Here is a 22,420-nt window from a genome sequence, read left to right on the forward strand (position 1 = left end):
GAAATAAATCTTCAAGAAAATAAGACGATTTACCTAAAATTCTTGAATAAATCTTTGCTGTGTGATTGATGAAACTCGTATGACGTGAATATTGCATCCAGACTTTTGAATTTCTTCGCTTGAACTTCATCTATACACTACACACATTATTTTACACTATTCTTCATAAATTTCAAAATCGAATCACGTTCAGTTGTATATTTCCATTATCATGATTGACTTTGAAAATCGTTTAAAACTGAAGAGAACTGCGAAAAATTATTTTCGTGCATTTAATTATGCCATGCAGATATGCAATGTACTTTTTAACGCGCGAACTTTGAAACTTGAGGTTAGAGAAAAAATAGCAATTTCGTCAAGTCAACTACGGGCACACAATCATAATGAGACAACACAAACTATAAAAGAATTATAATAAATTATAAATAATATAAAATAATTATGAACTTTCTATTTTATCTTTTTGTAAAATTTTTTCTTTTTACACGAACTTTTATCTCCAACATGACATGAATATGTCAGTTCCTGATTATATTCTAACGAATTAATCTAAAGTAGAAACTGTTTATCATATATAATATGATACTGACCGAACTACTTAAATAATCGTAGTATTTCTTTACTAAATTAACAATAAAACAAATAAAAATTAAAAATCAATTATTAAAATAATTCGTTTGCAAAGCGAACGCAGCGCCACGTGTTACCATGTGACAAAACTATCTTTTGTTTTATGACTATAGAGGCGCTGCCTGTCGACTTACGAACGAGAAGGAAGAATTCAGTCGCGGTGTCCAAAATTTATATGGCGGGTGTGTCGTTTAGAGGATGTAGTATATTTTAATCATTATTACTTCATTTTTCTTGGTTTCGTATCTAATTCCGTGACAAAGGTGAAGATAATATATCTTTTATTTTTATATTTACGATGCAGAATATATCCACTTCGTTATATTGCATTGATGAGTGCAACCTTCGAATATGTTCATCGTTCGATACTTTATCTCGTTTGAATACTAATTAATCTATCCCATTTGAGGATACATACATATATTTCTATTAATGAATAAAGTCCTTAGTTCATAACTACATAAAATTAGCTTGCCCTCAAAACTCACTTAACATTATATTCAAAGCCTTAGCAGAAAATGACGTCATCCAAAGATAAATCAATAACGCGTGTACTACTATTTTGAAAAGAAAGTCGATATTTCGTTACATTAATTGGAAGTCTAAACATTAACTGTATAACATATGTTTTAATATTTCTTATATTTTTTATTTATTTAAATTATTATATACTAATCTTTATTTGTTACAATAGCCAGCAATCAAAATGATGTCCGATAGAAAAGCTGAACTGGAAAGAAAAAAGGCCAAACTTCAAGCTATTAGAGAGGAAAAAGAAAGGCGAAGAAGAGAAAAAGAGCAAAAAGATGTAAGATTATATATGATAGTGATAGTTGCATTATATGTGTTTATTTTAAAGTGCTTTAAATTTAAAAATACTTGTATATTCTTACCATGAATTTTCTATAATAGGTTGAAGAAGCTACGGTACGTGCAGCAGGTGCTGACAAAGATCATCGTAAAGAAATTGATGCCATGCTTTCTTCTTTGGGAATGGCACCAGTATCAGGTACATAGAATGTTTTACTAGAAATTAAGTACTGAAATATCTAAGTATAGAACTAAAAATTATCATAATATATATTAGTCAACTAAGAATTCTAAAAATGTTCATTATTTGCAGACGTATTGTCCAGTTTATCTAGCATGAATTCTTTGACACCAGAGCAAAGTGCTAATGCTACGCCAGATGCAAGTTTACAGCCATCTAGCATAAATTCAACACAGAGGTATTTATATTAATATAAATCTATAATAGATATTATGAATTAAATGTTACATTATATTGATTTTTTTGGTATATATAGTACTGGGCGAAGGAAACCAAGAGAACTGACCATTGTTTCTGTTGCTAATACCAATATTCCACCAAAGGAGCCTGTTGTCTATAGTAAACAAACTCAAACAGTTCAAACAACGCATACATCTCACGACGGTGAGTCCAGGTTTCTTAATCTATTTATTTTATGCACTATGTTTTATGTTTCACTCATACTTTATGAAAGATATTAGTTCATAGACAACACAAAACATTTTTTAAGAACGGTAATATTATCATATGGTAAGACTGAAATACATCACTATTTTGTTAGGATATTAAAGAAAAATTAAATTGAAAATTAATTTTTTTATTTAAAAGTAATGTAAAAGTAAAATTATTATAAAATAATTACTATTGATTAAATACGCATATAGTATTCGTGATAACTTAGTGAAATATGTGTTTTTAGTATTTGATACATTACAAATATTCATATATAAATTTATGTAATATGGTAAAGTGGGTGGTGTATGAAGATATGTTATATCCAAAATAACTACCTTTGGTATAATATGTCCTAACAAATTCAACCATATAAGCATTAACAGATTTTCAATAGTTAATGGAATATATAATGTGATTAATCGTGTTGATACAATTTGTCTTTTTATTTTCTTTTTATTGTGATAATATTAAGATTTAGTTTACTTATTTTATATTATGTTTACTTAATTATCTTTAACTTGCGAGGAAACTTACATATTCATAAATGTGTTTTTATGTATAACATAAAACTAATCTATTAAAAAAAATATAATATGATACATTTTTATCTTACTTTAACAAATTTTTATTCACTCTTTTTAATAGTTTTTAACAGAGATAAAAAATCTTGCAGCATTTTTTGAAATAATACCAAATGAAAACAAATGTTATATATAAATAACATTAAACTCCGTAATTGAAATATTGAATAATAAATAAAAATTGAGAGATTTCTTTGCATTTAAGCCTATTACAATAATACAGGATCTTAATAATTTGTACAGATCATTAGGTTATATGTGTAACAAATAATTGGTGAACATAATGGGTATAATAGTTTAGCTAACAATAGATCAGGGTATGATTGATATGGTACTTCTGGTGGTGGAGGTCCTCTTTCCTAATTTTGTTTGTTTGTTATACCGCAAATTCAGTTAGCCCGCACATTTGTGTTCTATGTTTAATTATTATTAATTTATTATATTACGAAAAAAAAATTATTTTAATATAAATAATCTAAATACTTGGCACGTTTTTATACCACCTACTTTACTGTGATGGTACAAGTTATATTCACAAAATTTTGAGATACATAAAAATTTCTATAGATATAAAGAACAATTTTTAATTTTGGCAGCTTTTTCGAAAAACGTATCTAAAATTTCACATCGCTCATGTGCGTTGTTTAATCTAACTGATCTTGCGGCATTATTAAACGCGCATTCCCTTGTCTTTGCGACACAATTGGTCAAATCAACCCATATTGGACACAAGGACTGTCCAAATCTTCTTCCGAATACACCATCTACTCCTCCTGTTCAACAACAACACCAACTCACTCTTGCTCCGCAGGCTACTTTGAGACTGACTGGTGGCGTCCCAGGAAAGGTGGGTCTGCACCAAACTACCTATGTATGTTCTGTCTACTTTTTTAATACCCTTCCATAATTGTTGTACAACGATATATTATAGAGGTAGATATGTCGCTGTCCGCGTTATAAGAGAAGGGATGTAGAGTCAAGTTTATGTGTGCTTTGTGCTTTGAACACTGCTCTGCTGATTATCACGATTACATATCATTATTTTATTTATATATTCAAACGTACTTTAAATTTGTCTTTATATTTATAGATACCACAAAGAACATATACATTATTTTCAAATCCTATCGATTCTACAACCCTAAATATATTGTCAAAACTGTACATGGGAATTCGAGACAAGATGGTTAATTTTTTTTTATTTTATTTATTTTTTTTTTATTCTGATATATAGCTTTATGATAGATAATTTAGATTAAAAAAATTATATGCATTATAAACAATATTTCCACGTACAGATCATGAGTCGCTTGCATACAAAAAAGCTTCTATCACATGCTTGAAATAGTTTAGTTTAATAATATACTAACAGATATTATAGTTTTACATGATACATTAACTTTAAACGAAGTTGTTTGTTGTGAAAACATACGTCGCGATAAAATCGTTATCTCGATACGAGTGTATCGATTTAACCAGCTCGGAGATAATTATGCATTTATTTATCAACATGGGAAACTTTAAATGACCTTCAAAGCACGAAACATTAGTGATACATATTTGGACGTTTACAAAATCTCTTTTATTTAGGTTATAATTAATAGTGGCTATTTACATTGCCGTGTTATAATGTTCACCATATATCCCGCTTACTTAATTCGTAACTAGAGTCGCAACAAGTATTTAAAAATATTCATAAAAATATATTTAATGAATTTATCGGAGAAACTTGGGGGGTGAGCGCAAGTGTGACAAGGGATGTAAGTGAGATATTGAAAAGGCCAATTCATATTTGTAAAAGCGGCGGAAAGTTCCATAAAAAAACTGTTCTCGTATTTGTGTTCTTTTTTTTTTCATGTTTTAATTACGGCATTACGCATGGTGATGTAAAATTTGTATATCTTATTTTATGCAATATTTACTCGGAGATGGTCACCTGTGCTTGCGCTGCACGCAAGTATGAATCTGGCTTAAGATGCTTATTAATATACAAACGATTATTGAGTCGTGCTTAAACGCGAAATTTGTTATCCATAAGATAGAACTCAGAAATTCGTGAGAAGTTTCATTAATCTTTAAAAAATTGTAGCGGGTCTAAAAGAAACGCTTCGAATACGATAAAATAGTAGATCGTTAACAAAAACGTAGTTATGCATTCGGATATATTGAATATGTATGTTTCCTCTTACTCGTAGGAATCAAAAATAGCACAGTAAAAAAGTTTACAAATTATAACCACCTAACTACATTCAGCGTTACTTAGGATGTCCTTTTGAACGTTTCGTTATTATTTTTTCTTTCTAGACTTTTCACTTAATAGTAGCTGTAACGATAATTGTTGTCTGCAATAACAAAATTATATATAAAGTTGTTCTGATATAACAATTCATATTTCACGATGCGAAAAAAAAATGCTTTTAACAAGTATAATTTCGTTACTTCGACACAATAGCGTTACAGCACGAAAAAACACATTTCAAGCAATATCTATATTAGTCCTATTCTAAATTTAGGAATTTGCATAGTATATTCCGATCTCTTTGGTTTCACAAGATATGATTTGTGAATTGTTTAATTTTGAAACGCTAATTGATCTGAGTGTAGAGAGGTATTTAATTAGCATAGTGCATTCTTAAAAAACCGTAACTAAGTACTATTTTTTACCTTCCCTTCTCAGCTCATGCATTCGACTATTACGGTAAGTTATGATTTCTCTTGGTTTTCAGTGAGCTTAGGTTCAGATGTAGGTTTAGCTTCACTCAGTTCATTATTTACAAAGATAAATTATATACGTAAAACGATTGGCATAAGTGAATCGAATATTTTCAATTTTAGTTAGATGATAGTTATAAATAGTACGGGTTATCGTTAAATATTTAATGAATTAGCACAAAATTAGTCTTGTTAAAGATATATCTTTTCTAAGGTAAGATCTTTCAACAAAAATTCATATATTTATTATTATTATAAAAACGCAGAAATATATAATAGTAATGTAAGATAAAAAATATTATGGAGAATACGCTCTCTTTCCCGTTTCTCTGTTATCTCTTCTCTTTCTCTATCTCTCTTTCTCTTATTCTATCATATTTCCTTTCTTATTTCATTTTTCAATCACAGGATAAAAATCTTGAACATGATGCGATACATCATGTCTTGAATAAAATGAAAATTGAGATAGACTAGCAAGGCAACTCTCCACCCAGACCCTCAAAGATCTCCGCTCTCTTATGGAACGCTTTTGTATATTGTTAGTTTCTTTCTCTGTTTTTTTTTTTTTTTTAAATTTATTTATTTTTTCTTTTTTTTTTTTTTTTATTTAATTGGATGCATATATATTTTTGTTGAATATATTTCCAGGTATTACTTTTCGAATAATTATCTGACATCCCGACTCTCAAGCAATATAATATTTATTATGATTGGATGGATCTATAAACATTAATTTGAATTTTTGAAATATTACAACTCCTAGACCAGTATCTGAATCGAGTTGAATCAAGATATTACATCATATTTGCAGGTATACCGAGATAAAAAAATCTTAATACCTAATGTGAATAGAACAATATTTTTTAATCTAAATGAAATATTATTTGAAAACTATATTTTATATACATGATGGATCATTAATTTTGATTTTACTATTTAAAATTCACGCATTTGATATGTGCAATTATCAGAGATTTTATAAAGTTTTGTACAAAGTGAATATCCATTGGCAAATCTTGTCACAACTTAACGCACCTTCCAGAGTTCTCGGCGCGCTATTATTTATCTCGGTCGGTTTTTTTTGGCTTTGGACTAAACTGACTAACACGGGAATGGATCTAGTACGGTTGAGGTTTCGTTAGACCTTACGATTAACTTTCACTTTTCACCTCCCATAAGTACAAACCCATTTTAACGAAACGATTAACACAATACACTGGACATTTATATCCACTCGATACAATTCTGTGGCTTAAGCTTTTTAGCGATGCAGCAGTCTAATTAATGTTGCTTAAAGAAATAGATTAAGAAATCCATTATTAATGTCGTAAAATACCGCTTTTTCTTTAACATTTACGGTCTTGCGAAGACGACGTAGCAACAAAATTAATAAGTGAATTTTCGCGTTAAGGGACTACGGATGATTCGGATCGATTTCTTTTTTTTTTTTTTTTTTTTTTTTTCAACTCATACTTTCGGACGTATTTATTCAAATGTGAACATTATTCGGAAAATATTCTTTAATATCGATATTCGAACGATTATCCAACATTATCATGATTTCAATCAGTAGTCGGAGATGTCAGTATTTTACATTAAAATGTTGTTTGACATTTATGAATCCTCGCTTGCCTTAATTTTTGTTGCTATGAAAGCTTCTTGCAGTCCTTTCCAGAATTCGCAGATACTGAGTTTATACGATATTAATTTAATAGTATCCCATTTCCTCGAGAAGAATAAACGTGTTCAGCGGATTCTCTGCATAATACAAAAGCATTACGAACATTTTTGGGTTATATATATACATATATATATATATATATATATATATATATATATATATATATACATACACACAACAAAAGCGGTATAAGGGTATCAATTATCAAAATTTTGTAGCAGCTTTAATAAATTTTCGTTTCAATTTCATATCTAAAGATTCGAATGTCATTTTACTTGGAGTGATATAACTATTAAATTGTACTCAAATCATGCTTATTGATATTTTTAACATTTTTTAATACGAATTATGCAGAAGAAACAATAGTTTCGATAACGGAGCAGTATGTGCATGTGATAGATATGTTAATGCTGACTCATCAAATTCGATCGTCTTATCTTTCTAGACAAATCATTGATGCGTTTTTAAATATTATAAATCATGAGCTTTTCTATAACGGGAATATATAGTGATATATTCCCGTATAATAAAATTATTTTTCTAACTCGCATCAATGATTTTCTATCAAAGACATGAATAAAAATACATATCTACAAACAATATTCAAAATAAGATACGAAATTGATTGACGTTTTCTTTTCCCTCCTTCAAGACGAGTACAATCTAAATCCAGGTTTAGAATGGGAGGACGAATTTACAGGTAGGTAATCCTCTCTAAAGATGATTAACACTACCTAATTTAATCACCAATAAATGTCGACTACTTTTATTTATTTACTTTCATAAAGTTACATAGAAAAATAATTTTTCACGCAATCTTTTTCTTATTTTGACATAAAAGATTTATCATCTTTGCCTCATGTGCACCAAAACAAAAATAAAGGAGGGAATCGCTGCTAGTACTACTTAAAATTGCTTGATGAGTTGTATTATTAAATAACTGTCGTTGACTTCTATGATTAAACACAGCCAAATTCGCTTTTTATGTATCACGCATGCACATATATATATAGATAGTGATTATATCATTTTAGTTACGATTTTAATTGGATTAAGAGTTTATTTCTTTCGATTGATTTTTCTCATTCTCAGCACATTCAGAGAATAGTTCATCCGTTAAAAACAGTGGTCCTTTTCGTTATAACAATGCATGTGTTATCATTATTTTCAGTATTATTAATTAATTAGAATTATTAACTAATTAGAGTATAGTTAATAATTAATTAATTAGAACTATAGAACCACCGTTTCAAATAAAATATTCCAATTAGCTAATTCGCATCAACTAATTTATATTTTACTATCATCGAAGATTAAAATGTTTTCTAATGTAGAAAATATATATTTCATTGATGCTGCATGAGGCTTAGGAAGTTGCGTTAATAAATACGTTCGACTCTTACGTTTGTATCTTACGATATGTTCGAAACTTATTTGGCATTCGACATAATAATTTTCTTCAAAATATTTCGAAAATAAACTACGTATTCTGCATCCTTTTCTCCTTTTCAAATATTTTTTCAAAAGAACAGCATTGTTTATTGCCTATAAAACATATATAAGAGCGACATAATTAATTATTAATCAACATATCATTTAACGTTACGTGCAATCTAACATTGTTGCCTCGAACTTCACATTGATGACATTGCATGTTGACGAAGGGTGGAGAGACATTGTAACAAGAAAGTTGCAAAAAATAAAAGGAGAATATTTATTTTTTGAATTCACAAATCGTGATGAACAGATGTTCACGCGAGGATGTTCTCCGATAAACTTTTTTCTCTCTTTCTTTCAAACATACTTGATTTCTCTGCATGCCATTTGAATTTTACTTTCATTTTTATGCTCTTTTCTTTCATTTAATTTCGTGCAGCATAGCAAATTTTGTCAGTTCGGCATTCACTGAACGCTTTGGTATTTCTTTTTAAGATGTTGTACAAAAGAGAAGCGATCCTTCCGACGATTTGCAAATATCGAATAGCCTTTTAACGTTGTCCTATTTGTCATGAATAAATAAATCCTTGCATGGTATATTCGACAGCATACGTGACAAATTTGTAAATATAAAATAGTTGCGTGAAACGTATTGTTCGATCCTTTCGATCTTTCCCTAGTTACGTCTTCGCGCATGTAAGTCGTCACCGTAGTATGACCGTACTATAGAAATTATAGATTTGCATAAAAAGTCCAAGTATATTTTGTTTGATCCCTAAGAAGTTCGTTATCAATTTGTTGTCAAGTAATAACACATTATAAATGATAGATTTGTGTTTTAAAAAGTATATCAAGTCGTTACGTTAGTGGTAGCTAGATAGAAACCATCGAAGTTAGGATATACGTGGCGGAATCAGCTTATTCACCACAGTTTTGACATTTGATGATTCCCAAGCCGAAGATGAAGAGAACAGCTTGCCACACTTGGACAGCTTCCAAAGCAAGCTTCCACCTGGAATTCTTCCACATGGTTTGCCGCAGGTTAAAGAGGTTCAGCCTGCTGTTACACAGGTAGAACAAGAAAAGGAGAAAGAAAAACCTAAGAAAGAAGGTACGTTCAGGTTGTACTTTTTTCAATTCATTTTGCCAAAATATAAACGAATGATACTCGTCCTATATCTTCTTTATGTGATGAACACAAATTTTAAAACAGTTCGCGAGTTCAGCGAGGAAGAAAAGCAGATGATCATACTCTCGGAGGACTTTCAACGATTCCTCGATCGTACTAGTAGGATTGTGGAGAGAGCATTGGGTGAATCGATCGACATTTATACCGATTATACCGGCACAATGGATGGCGAGGATGGATTGTAAGGAAGTAGATGATAATTTTCTTAGCTCACTCAAACTCTTTCTCTCCCTCCCCCTCTCCTGTGTGTGTGTATCTATATATTATATATATATATTATCAATCGAAAATTTTCATAGGGACGAAAAGAGCCATCAACAATTATGGTTAAATCGTTCCTTCTTCTGCGAACGATGGTCTCGTAATCGTTGCGTCACTTCGATGGATTGGTCCCCACAGTTTCCAGAACTTCTTGCGGCCTCATACAACAACAATGACGATACCCCGAACGATCCCGATGGTGTATGTTTGGTTTGGAACACGAAATTTAAGAAATCCACTCCAGAATTTATCTTCCATTGTCAATCACCGGTAATGTCAACCACTTTTGCGAAATTTCATCCAAATTTGATTTTGGGTGGTACTTATTCCGGTCAAATAGTACTCTGGGATAATCGCGTACAGAAGAGAACGCCAGTACAAAGAACGCCTTTGTCAGCTAGCGCTCATACCGTAAGTTATTCTATCTTTTATTATTCAATCGAATTTAAGATATATAGGAACAATCAAGATAATTATAAAGTGGTTATCGATCGAAAACGATACGTTTGTCCTTGATTATGTTCCGTTACAGATAATATAGAATCCCGTTACGTGTTCCCATTGTGAAAAGATATTGCAATTGCTCATCCTATGATTTTGTATTATTACAATTCGTATTTCTGTTCATATCTATTCTTTTATATTTCTCAATTACGAGAACAATCATCGATTTCTTCCAGCATCCTGTGTATTGCTTAACTGTTGTTGGAACGCAAAACGCACATAATTTGATCAGCATTTCGACGGATGGTAAACTATGTTCTTGGAGTTTAGACATGTTGTCTCAACCACAGGAAACGTTGATCCTATACTTGAAACAGTCTAAGACAATAGCGGCTACTTGTTTGGCTTTTCCTCATGGTGATGTGAATAATTTTGTTGTTGGTAGCGAAGATGGAACCGTATATGGCGGTAAATTTTCCATACTTTTCAATAGATTCCATGTTTGAACAGTGAATTCTTCTGAATAAAGTTAAAGGTATTTTTGTTTTCGTTTTTTTTCTTTTATACAGACTGCCGACATGGCACAAAAGCTGGTGTAGTTGAGATGTTTGAAGGTCATCAGGGACCAGTGACTGGTATCAGTACACATGCCGTTCAAGGTGGAATTGACTTCTCTCATTTATTTTTAACATCTTCTATCGATTGGACCATCAAATTGTGGAGTCTTAAAGAAATGAAACCTCTTTATTCTTTCGAGCATAACGGAGATTATGTGTACGATGTTGCATGGTCACCAACTCATCCTGCATTATTTGCAGCTGTTGATGATTCAGGTAGATTAGATCTTTGGAATTTAAATCAGGATACTGAAGTACCAGCTGCTAGTGTCATCGTCGACGGAAATCCCGCATTGAATAGAGTTTCTTGGACACCGAGTGGTTTACATGTCACGGTCGGAGATGACACTGGTAAAATTTGGGTTTACGATGTTGCAGAGGTAAGAGTTAAATTTTATATATAATTTTGATAAAATCAATACGTTTATAATTAATTACTATTACTATATTTACTGTAATACTACTTACTATATTTGATCACAGCATTTGGCATATCCGAGAAGCGATGAATGGAATAAGTTCTTGTATACACAACAAGATTTAAAGAATAACAAAGCGGACGAGGAGTTAGACAGGCTCAATCTTAGTTCCGGACCTTCTTCATTAACATCTTTAACCTCTATTTCATCGTGTCCGCTTAGATAAAGATTTTGTGCTACTTAGAGAATCATGATTATAAGATATGGGTCTAGCTTACCTTAAAGTCAAGATAATATAGAATACTTATTAAAACGCAGGTATAAAATTTTATCAAGGATATACATATTGTTAAAAAAACAAATGATACTCATTACGCTATTATTCTTATAAAAAAAAATTTCTTTACAAAAGTCGTTCTCCGCAACGATGCGATCTTGTACACTAAAACATAATTTTTACGAATATATCTATTCATTTATTTAACTAAATTGAATTAATTCAATTATAACTAAAGTTAAATGATTTCATTTTAATAATAAGTGTTCATATCATTACTATAACTTTAAGATTGGTCCTTGTTCACAGAATATAGTGCAAGAAAATGCAATTTTAACATTTGTTTCTGAATTTTTGTTCATTTGTTTTATTTGCTTTTCAATGTTATATTAGATTATAACAGGATAATTTTCCAAGGATACCTCGATTACTTAGTTAAATCTAATTCCTTTTTCTAAGGCATATGTAATTTATCCTTATAGTAACCTTATTTATATAATTTTTTTTTGCATAGATTTTTCATACTTTTATCTGCTTTATCATACCCATGTTACATCTTTCTTATATTTTCTCTTATATAATATTAATTTATATGTATAAATTTTGTACATTGCTCGAAGATGCAAAATACAAGGTTAAGCCACAGACGTTAGCCACATAAATGCTCCACATGAAATTAGATTTATGTTTATTCTTTCAAATGGACTTTGTACTTATACTCGATAACTTATAATCAATATTTTTTCAGGATAATGGACTATATACTGTCGCATCATTTTATAATTATTTCTAATATTCAAAAAATAGCATTAATAGATATTAATCAGGAACAGCGACCTTATGCAGTGAATTAATCAAATTTACTTGTAAATAAGACAAGATGTATGATTGATCATATTTTAAATAAGCGTTCAGTATTAAGGACGTCATATGAATTCTATTATATTGTATAATTGTAAAATAATGTGTTTCATTAGCGGTTGTCAATATTTTTGAATTTGCATATAATTTTGGAATTAAGTCATGGTTTAGAGCAACAAATGAATCTATGTGGTAATATATATAGCACAATAAATAATTAAGAACATCTTCATTTTCTAATATACCAATTCATTTTTATATCATGTTCATTGATTGCTTCATTTTATCGATAATCAAATGTATCTATCTTACTCGCATAGTATTTCTTAGACAGTGTCACATATGTATGAAATATAATAACTGTAATAACTTTTGCGAATGTTTATATGATCAATTTTATATTTGCAATCCTTTAAAACGCCTTTATTTTCAGTGGCAGATTAACTATTGTCTCTTATTTGATAATAGCCATCAGTGAAATAAAAATAATTTATGATAAGTGTATATTATTACTATGAAACGATAGTCTCGTGTATCACGTATTCGTATATATCGATGACGTAATAACGATTCATCATGTGGTGCATCTAAGAAATGACGTAAGTGGGGCACCATGAGCGAATGATCAGATTTAAATAAAAATATGGCGTTGGGCGGTGACATGTGTCATTATTTGGATCAGTAGTTCTTTAATTATATGATACAATGTTTCATTTACTGAAATGTTATTATAAGAAAATTGAAAATTTTATCATATCAAGTTTTCAAAAAACGTAACCTAAAGTGTATACATAAGTCAATATAAATTATAGATATCAGTACCGTTTTTAACCTTAATATAGATTTTAATATAAGACTATTATACTTTCATATTGATGATACCTAAAAAATTTTGTGCGGTTACCATAGCGAGTTATTAGAAGAGATAGAGAGAGAGAGAGGTTATGTCGACATTTCATCTTGACAGGCGCAACTGCTCAGCTGCGTTGAGAAGTAGAATATAAAAAAAGTCGCAAAAAGGTTGCGAGCAGTCAGTAATCATTCGGCTCTCGATTGAGCAGGTAGTACGTAGAAGGATCTTATCAATTTTTTCGAAGTGAACACATTTCACTTTTGCTATCTTTCTGATTTGTTCAGAAAATCATTTTACAATTTCGAAAATAAAGATACGAAAGAAGAGAGCAAATATGGACGACAAAAGAATTGGTGAGTACGAGATGAAAAAAGGTGATGCACTTTTCGATTTTTAAAGTGCACAGATTGCACACTGAGTAAAAGCTGAATAAAAGCAGGGCAACCTGCTCCATTTTTTATCAAGAACAGAGTAAAGAATCGATGATACACATTTTGAAAAAATATACGATGATGACTTTATTTTTTCTTTTTTATCGTTTTTATCAATTTTTTAATCTTTGTAATAAATATCAAAATAATTTGTTATTATGTCTAAATAAAAAATAAAATAAATTTGAATTTTTCTTTCTTTTGTTTAAACAGAGCATATTGTAATGACACCAAAATGCAAAACTGGAAATTCAACAACTTTGATTATAGAAAGACAGGCTTTAGAACCTCCCACAGAAAATGGAAATGATAATGTACATGTGGCTGGTGGAGATCACAAAGGAATAGTTATCAATAAACAAGCTATTAATGGTAGTTACATGATCTTTTAGAATAGATTATTTGATTATCAAATGGATCTTATAATAGTTATGTTTATTTAAATTTCAGTGACAAATGGGGAAGTATTACCACCTCATCTGTGTCTTCAATTTAGAGTATTTTTAGTAAGTACACAAACTGGGAAACATACACAAGAGTCTAGAACACTTGATTTTTGGTTTTGCGACACTTGTTCAGAAACTGAACAGCCCACTGTTGCACAAGAATTTTTCAGAGAACTGGTTGCACCACAAGAATTTCCAAGAGGTAAAAAATATAGAGAATAACATAATTGGTTTATTTATTTTTATATATTAACTGTATTAACATGGAATGTTTATTTACAAACTTAATAGATTATGTGGGATTTATAAAAAAAATAATGAAACTAATGCAACACAAGTACTCTAGTATTAAAAAATTAGAAGTTGAACTGAAACAACTTGAAGAACCAGTTTCGCTTCCGACTAGACCATGTAAGTAAAAATTTATAAATCATAACTACTTGTATATGCAAGTAAAACAAATGTACAATTATCATAATTGATTTACAACTAACATAGTTAGACTAACATTCAATGTTAGTCTAACTAACATTTTCGAACTACTTATGTTACCTTAAAAAAAAATCATTCATACATGGGTAAGAGATTCATCTCTCATTTGATTAACCTCGTTGAACTTGATAGTTCCTTATTGAACGATATTGGAGCAGCTGTCTCAAGTGCACATTAAAGCAGAAACCAGAGGAAATGCATACTTGACTTGAAGCTTCCTATGTTCTGTACCATTGATATGATTTAAGGGAGACTTTATTTACCTTTATTGTGTGTATATATATTGTAAAGTATTATTATTACATTTTATACTTCATCTCTTATTATTCACAGCTCGCACCGGTTACTTACTCATCACACTTCCTTCGTCTAAGAAAATTATTTGGAGAACAGGTTCGAGAAGAAGACAAAAGTTTTGCATTTTTGTCATGTTTTGTTGTTGTGTTTCATTTTTTATCCACAGGCCTCTAGTTACGACACAAGTTAATACACATAATGTAGATGAAAATAATGAATGAATATCTTCTGGTCAATACTTTTTACAGAAACTATTTTTTGCAAGTATTAATAAAACTAAGGCTAAATTTTATATTGAATAAAATAGTTTTCTTATATAGAATTGACCAGTAGATACAATTTTTCTGCTCAGCACAACAGACTGGTAACCATAACAATATTGGCTTAACACTTATTGCTCTCTATAATTTGCATTATGCTCTTTTCTAGGTTAAATACATATTACTAAAAAGGAAACAACATTCACTTTTTACTACTTTATATAACAATTAATAATTTAGATCATGATCAAAAATTTTCTAGTATTTATATCTTAAAATACCAGTACATATCTTTAGATGCATTTCGTTTATTTTCTGTAGATTGTGTATCAATTTATATATAGAAAATGCTGGTATATAATTAGTCTACTTGACCTAGATGTTATATTCTATATATGGGGAACAACATATACACAAAGAGTATTCACAACATTAAAGCATGACTCTCAATATATACACAAAGAGTATGTCATTATTCTGCAAGAATTGTGTGTATCTAACAATTGTTATAAATAACCATAAAAGAAGAGATTTATGCAAACTAATTTTTCATTTCAGAGTCACTTTGTTTTTGTGCAATACTTTTTATATGCAGATGCACAGCTTCAATATTTCTTAAGTTTTATAATGTGTATTATATTATATGATTACTTTCTTTATCACTTTTGTTAATAGTATCTACAGATGAAGCTGTTATGGATCAAATAGTGGAGCTCACTATAGAAAAGGTGTTGGAACTTATTGAATCTGCTTATCCAAACCCAGTTACTGTGATTGATATAGCAAAGTAAGATGCAACAAATTTAATATTAACCAATAATAAATATTTAATTTTCAGTCTTATAAAATATTTTATATTATAGAGAACATGGTTGGGAAGTATCTGCAGTTGAAGCCAAAATGAAGGAATTACAGGAAAAAGGTGTTGTAAAAGCAATGGAACATGGAGCCTTCACTAGAGTAGTACATCAAGATACTCAAGTTCAGGTAAAATATACCAAATATATGTACATTTATCCAAAATATTTATAAATATTATATAAACATGTTTCACATAGGTTGTTAAACAAATGCCTACAATAGCCAGTTCTAAGCAGCCAACAATAGCAATTATCACGGCACAGTATTGCGAAAAGCTTGCAGTAGATTCTATGATCGAAAATAAAGAAACATTTGTTCGATACACGACTGTAGGTAAGTCCCTGTATTTTCAATATTTTATAATAATCTATTTTCAAGAGTATACTATATAAAGTGTATACGAAATTGTAATTTTATGGCTTTTTCAAACGATCATCTGACATATGTAGTACTTAATATTTTATTTTATTAATTACATTTATAATACTAATAATGAAGCAATGTTTCATTTTAGTATTAATAGAACATAGCGAAAGTCAATAGTCTTTCATTATGTGGCTTACAATTAGAGTACAACAAACAATATATCAGTGGTAACTCTATTCTAATCTATTTCTTATACATACATGTGTATTATCTTAAACAATTAGCAATACTTGGACAAAGTTCATTGATCAGTAATATATATATATAAAAAGAATTTATTGAATATAAAATCTCCAAACATGTCATATATATTTATTTCACCATGCATGAAACTTTAGGTACATCAACATCGCCAGATATGACAGACGGAGTACCGCGCGTGATTTGCCGTTTTGGTAAAGTAGTCTGTAACATAGCTAGTTTTTTGTTGTCAACGTTACTTGTAATGTCACTTCATAGCTTGCCATCTGCTTGTATCCAAGGAACGCTGCAGGGTCACGGTGCTACGATCGTACATAAGACACTACCATTAATTATCTTCATCCGATACAACAATTTTTGTGCCACGTTAACAAGACTTTAATCTCATTTGCTCACCAACTTTTATGTTTATTCAATTATATTAATTAAATACTTAGAAGGTTGTTACATGAAAATCATTCGTTATATTTTTATATACACAACTCATATTAGCATGGCATATGTCATATCATTTTGTGAAATGTTCACTTTATGGAATTTTTTTATGTTGTATGCGTTTATTACCATATAGTTCGAATTTTATCTTGTGTGCATTACTCAGTAATAGAGAATGCAATTTTATTGTCTAATTGCATACGCAATTAGAAGAACGATTTACCTATTTTACAATTATTAAATATAATGTATTAGAATGAAATTTATAAGAATCATTAAACTTGACCTTATATATCGAGATAGAAAACATCAATTGCTGTAATCGATACAATTTTTAAAAATATATCTTTACGGTTACGGTTAGATTACAGATATGGTTACAGTCGAATAACCGGTTATTAGTTTTTTCTACCAGAAGTGATATTGTTTCATCTTATATATAAGAATATTCCTTGACGTATAACTGCAACAGAGATATGTGAACAGACCGGTCCAATTTAATTTTTATTCATAATATTTTAAATAAGTTTGATTTATACGTAATAGAAAATAATATTTTAATCTTTTTCATTTTTAATATTTAATAAAGTTCGTTTTATTTTATTGTACGTTATTAGAACTTACATGACTGACATGAAATTTTTTATTTATTTTTGAAAAAATTAATTTTTATTCAATAGCAAATCCACGGATCACTAATCAACAATGTTATATCAATTATAACGACATCGAATATGATGAATGCATAATTTTGGAATGAATAACTTTTTGATTAATTTGATCTCTACACCGTACATAGGTCCAATATCAATTTTTTGATAGCGGCACGATGCACCTGTATAATACACAAGTTGAAAATCGAACATGTTGAATTTATGTGATCTAAAGCGTAAATATTATTTGTTCTAGGAGAATCAAACGTGTATACATTGGGTAACATCGGTGCTCATAGGATTGTTTGCACAAAACTGCCAACCGTGGGTCATACTCGAGAAGCTATGACCGCAGCAGGGAATACTACGACTAGACTATTAGGTAGGAATAATTATTAGTTAATACTGGAATTTTGAGGACATAAAAATAATCGTTCGACATATTGTATCTTAATTATTCTTCAGTATATATCTATACTTCTTTTTTTTTCATTTTGAATTGCATTTATGAAATATTCCCCTATTCATTTCATTGAACATCTGATTTAAACATAAAATATATGAGTCTGCGGATATTCAATAGTTCGATATATTAGTTCGATATATTAATAGACGGTATATTAGTTATAAACTTATACGAACGATAAATAAAGTTCTCTTTGCGTAAACATTTATTCTCCCTGTAGATCTATTCTTAATTTAATATACACATCATGTGCAGAGAATGAAACTTTTCAATGTAATAGTAAAATTATTGAATATGCAATGTCGTCAAAATAGTATATTTGAATATGGTTCAAAAAAATATTATTTTTTTCACGCAGGTACTTTTCAGAAGGTTGATTTCGTGTTCCTGGTGGGTGTTGGCGGAGGTGTACCGCATTATACGGATTACAACAAGCACGTGAGGCTCGGCGATGTGGTTGTTTCACACCCAACTCTGATCAATAAAAAATATGTATACGTATACTGCGAGAGTGCGAAGATGAACGAAAATGGTAACTATCATTTCGAGACCAAAGAATACTGTCCACCTAATCTAGGTCTTCAAGAGATAGCCGTTAATCTTAAACAACAGGTGAGTCAATTAACGTATACTTCTTACGTTATAACAAATATATTATTTCATATTTATTATTTACTTCAAGTCGGAGAACGAGATAAGTCCTCCTTGGCAAGAGTATCTGAAGGAAGGTATAGAAAGTTTAGGTAATCAAGCGGAGCACGATTTCAAAGCACCACCCCCTGAATCTGATAAATTGTACATGGCTATTGGAGACAGAGACGTCATCGAAGTTGCTCATCCTATTGCTCCTCAGGATACGACGAACAAGAGGTACATTTATAAAATTGATTTTATTCCGTTTAACTGATTCTCTTATCGTTCTATCATGGTCATCTCCGTAATGTTCATTAGAATGGAGGGTTGTCCTCGAATCCACTTAGCACCAATCGCTTCGGGTCGACAAATTGCACGAGACGATCAACTCAGGCAAAAATTTGCCACTCGGTTTGGTGCTCTTGCTTTCGATGCTGAAATGGACGCCGTCGTTGAAAGTATCCTTGGAAATTGTAGAGAGAATTTCGCAGTGATACGAGGTATCTCCGATTACAAGGACGGTTCTCGTATCAAGGAGTGGCAACCTTATGCGTCTTTGGCAGCTGCGAGTGTTATGAAAGCTGTTATTTGCGCTATGGATCCACCAACCAATGTTTAATCTTCATTGCTTTCCTGTTCCTTAAGTGGATCGTTACCCGAATTACTTAATACGTCATGTATCGCATTAAAATGCGATATGGACCAAATCTTTTCATAATCGAACGTCAGGTAACTTCGTTGACTATAAAATTGATCGGCACAAAGTGCATAATAATCGGCGAATACTTTTGTTCGTCATTTTTCACGGATATAGAAATCTTACTATATACGTAGAAATTGTTATAAACGGGCCACCGGCAATTTCATTTTCTACTTTTATTTCCGTTTCTATTCGTCGATTTTTTATGATATAATAGGTTTACACGAGGTGATTTCCGATATAAAAAAATATATGACGTAGACGTTCGATAGGTACAATGAGATCGTAAACCATTTTTGGTTGCTGGTCAACCGTGCAATAAAACGATTGAAAGATACGCGTAATTATCGCCTTTCAAAATGATTTTTTTATGTATTTTACAAAGAGATAATGTTTCTACTGGAAAGTGCCATTTTTTCAGATATCATTTTTCTGATAAGAAATCAACTTCCAATTCGATTTTATATCACAACTTTTTCTGCACAAATATCGTTCGGGATATTCGAACGTGGTAATTATACTGACAATAACGGTTGATCTTATACAAACGAGATCTTCCTTGTAGTTTTCCAATTAATTTTATCTACTTAGCTTCGTTTATCATTATTACTTATGCGCGAATGCCCATGCCAATAGATCGAAAATGTACCGTTCATGTCAGTCGAAAAGTTTATATCAATGTGAACGTCGAACAAATTTATACCGATATTGATTTTAATTATTTCATAGAAACAGTGCCATTGCTACTGTCCGACATTATAGAATCCTTTTTACCTAAAGTGATTATCTAAGTTAGATCTGCATTTAGAAGTGGTTCCTTGGATATCTTTTCAATATTAAACTCTTAATAGATCGATTTCATGATTTATGAATAGAACGTAGAGGAAGAAAGTATTAAATGTTAGGACTGAAAGGAAACGAGAATAAAACTCGACTATTTCACGGAGTATTTTCGCTGTCGTACTTTCCATCGTAATATAGGTATCAATCTCAACTTGAATTTACTCGATGAACGTAGCTAGGTTTAGATGTGATAGTCGCTATAAAGAAAAAGTACGTTGCCATCGTTTGGCGATATTTCTCAAAATCCAATCAAATTAATCGTTACAATATTAGGTACATCTATGATCATTACATATTTACCAGAGTATATTGATGTTTTAAAAAGATCACATTTTATTCAGGAAGCTGCAAGAGTGTTAAAGATTACCTAACGTATATGGATACTTTTATATTGATTTACTATTGTCGAAAAAAGAATCGATCGGGGATAAAATCGATGTCTTCTCAGATGAGTGTTCTTAAGAACTTCGAGAATATTGATAAGCGTGCCAATGTGTTCATACGTACGAAGTAAAAAATACTATCTTTGAACAAATTACAAAATTTGAATTACACGAACATATCGTTTTTTCCAAAAGCATATACGTTTCATCCAACGTTTAGTAACAATTCCGATCAAACTTTATCGAATCCTTCCATTACAACACTTCCTAGCATTGCTAATGCTTTATATTCTAAAGCACAGGGTAGTAAGTAAGAACTAAATTATATTGTATATCTATACAAAGATTACACTTATATACAAATGGGAATAAAACGTAGGAAAGTACTAGGTGTGTATATATATATATATATATATATATATATATATATATATATATCTAATATCTATTGTGTTAGTAGTGCAAGTCAAACATTTTAATAGACAAATACGCATGATTTATTACCGAGAGTGAAAGTATTTATCATTTATAAAGTCTTTTAACTTATAAGTGATTATCATATTTATTTATTTATTTATTAACATGACATAACATTATTGATTATTAAAAGTTATTTTCTTTCTCTTTAAATTGTATCCGATAAACAAAGCGATCTATTATATCTATCGCTGGCACAATATCAAAATGATAGAAACAATGTTTCTAAGGGTAAAAAAAGTGGACCGAAAAGACGATGAAAAGTCACTTGTTGTGTAGGAGTACAATATTCAAATTCTATGAGCTATAGAGAGGGAGAGAAAGATAGCGAGAGAGAGAGGGAGAGAGAAAGAGAGAATCAACTTATACATTATAATGATATAAAATGATATAGTATATATATATATATGAATGATATAATATATATATATATAGACGAGTTATATATTATAGAGTAATGAATTCGATTTACCTGATGAAAGATTCCTATGTATGGCCTAACTTTAATTTTATGATTAAAATATTTCTTTTTCTTGCGTTATTGCATTAATAGGAAGTCTGACATATATATTTATTCATATAAAAATCAATTATGGCGATACACAGTGGTATATTATAAAATATGAGAAGGTCTTGTAAACGTTTTGCGTTTCTCATTGCTTTGGTAGAAGTTACTTTCATGCATTTATAACCGCGTAAGTTTTTACGACAAAGAATAATATAAAAAGCTTTGCGTTTCCAACTGCGCAGTGTATTTGCATTCTTTCTTATAACGCGCTTTCAACGCTAGTCGCACTATTGTGTTTATTCGTTCACATATAATAAGTTAATATTTTAATATTACAGAGTAATAAGAAATTCCTGGGTGAGGTTTAGTAATAAGATTTTTATCATATAAATGATTTCTTTTTATTATTTATTGAGTATCTAATAATATTTTACTATTTCTTCTATTTTACAATTTTTTC

At 30.2% G+C, this 22,420-nt stretch overlaps 2 protein-coding genes across 41 annotated transcripts; both read left to right on the top strand.

Annotated features, from left to right (window-relative positions):
• Positions 1 to 759: 759 nt before the first annotated feature.
• Positions 760 to 12,874, top strand: sw (cytoplasmic dynein 1 intermediate chain short wing). 37 transcript variants are annotated; one of them, XM_035869748.2, is made up of 14 exons: positions 760 to 893; positions 1,325 to 1,438; positions 1,543 to 1,639; positions 1,754 to 1,859; positions 1,938 to 2,065; positions 3,431 to 3,568; positions 5,375 to 5,395; positions 7,743 to 7,790; positions 9,459 to 9,638; positions 9,741 to 9,897; positions 10,016 to 10,388; positions 10,658 to 10,889; positions 10,991 to 11,418; positions 11,522 to 12,874. In XM_035869748.2, the coding sequence occupies exons 2-14, from the start codon at positions 1,337 to 1,339 to the stop codon at positions 11,681 to 11,683; spliced, it is 2,172 nt and encodes a 723-aa protein (XP_035725641.1). In that variant the 5' UTR covers positions 760 to 893; positions 1,325 to 1,336; the 3' UTR covers positions 11,684 to 12,874. The 37 variants fall into 37 exon arrangements, with proteins under 37 accessions (XP_035725641.1, XP_035725643.1, XP_035725648.1 ...); XM_035869750.2 differs by having other exon boundaries at positions 9,483 to 9,638; XM_035869755.2 differs by having other exon boundaries at positions 3,431 to 3,544; positions 9,483 to 9,638.
• Positions 12,875 to 13,063: 189 nt separating this feature from the next.
• On the top strand, positions 13,064 to 22,258 carry LOC118443187 (uncharacterized). 4 transcript variants are annotated; one of them, XM_035869791.2, is made up of 13 exons: positions 13,064 to 13,801; positions 14,093 to 14,251; positions 14,330 to 14,527; positions 14,617 to 14,736; positions 15,151 to 15,210; positions 16,050 to 16,161; positions 16,238 to 16,361; positions 16,433 to 16,568; positions 17,000 to 17,056; positions 18,207 to 18,332; positions 18,775 to 19,028; positions 19,099 to 19,286; positions 19,368 to 22,258. In XM_035869791.2, exons 1-13 carry the CDS (start codon positions 13,783 to 13,785, stop codon positions 19,666 to 19,668), a joined length of 1,854 nt encoding a protein of 617 aa, XP_035725684.1. In that variant the 5' UTR covers positions 13,064 to 13,782; the 3' UTR covers positions 19,669 to 22,258. The 4 variants fall into 4 exon arrangements, with proteins under 4 accessions (XP_035725684.1, XP_085512837.1, XP_085512838.1 ...); XM_085656711.1 differs by lacking the exon at positions 17,000 to 17,056; XM_085656712.1 differs by lacking the exon at positions 15,151 to 15,210.
• Positions 22,259 to 22,420: the final 162 nt, after the last annotated feature.

The sequence above is a fragment of the Vespa mandarinia genome, chromosome 4, assembly GCF_050613455.1.
Source record: "Vespa mandarinia isolate Hongniang chromosome 4, ASM5061345v1, whole genome shotgun sequence".
Classification (NCBI taxonomy): Eukaryota; Metazoa; Arthropoda; class Insecta; order Hymenoptera; family Vespidae; genus Vespa; species Vespa mandarinia.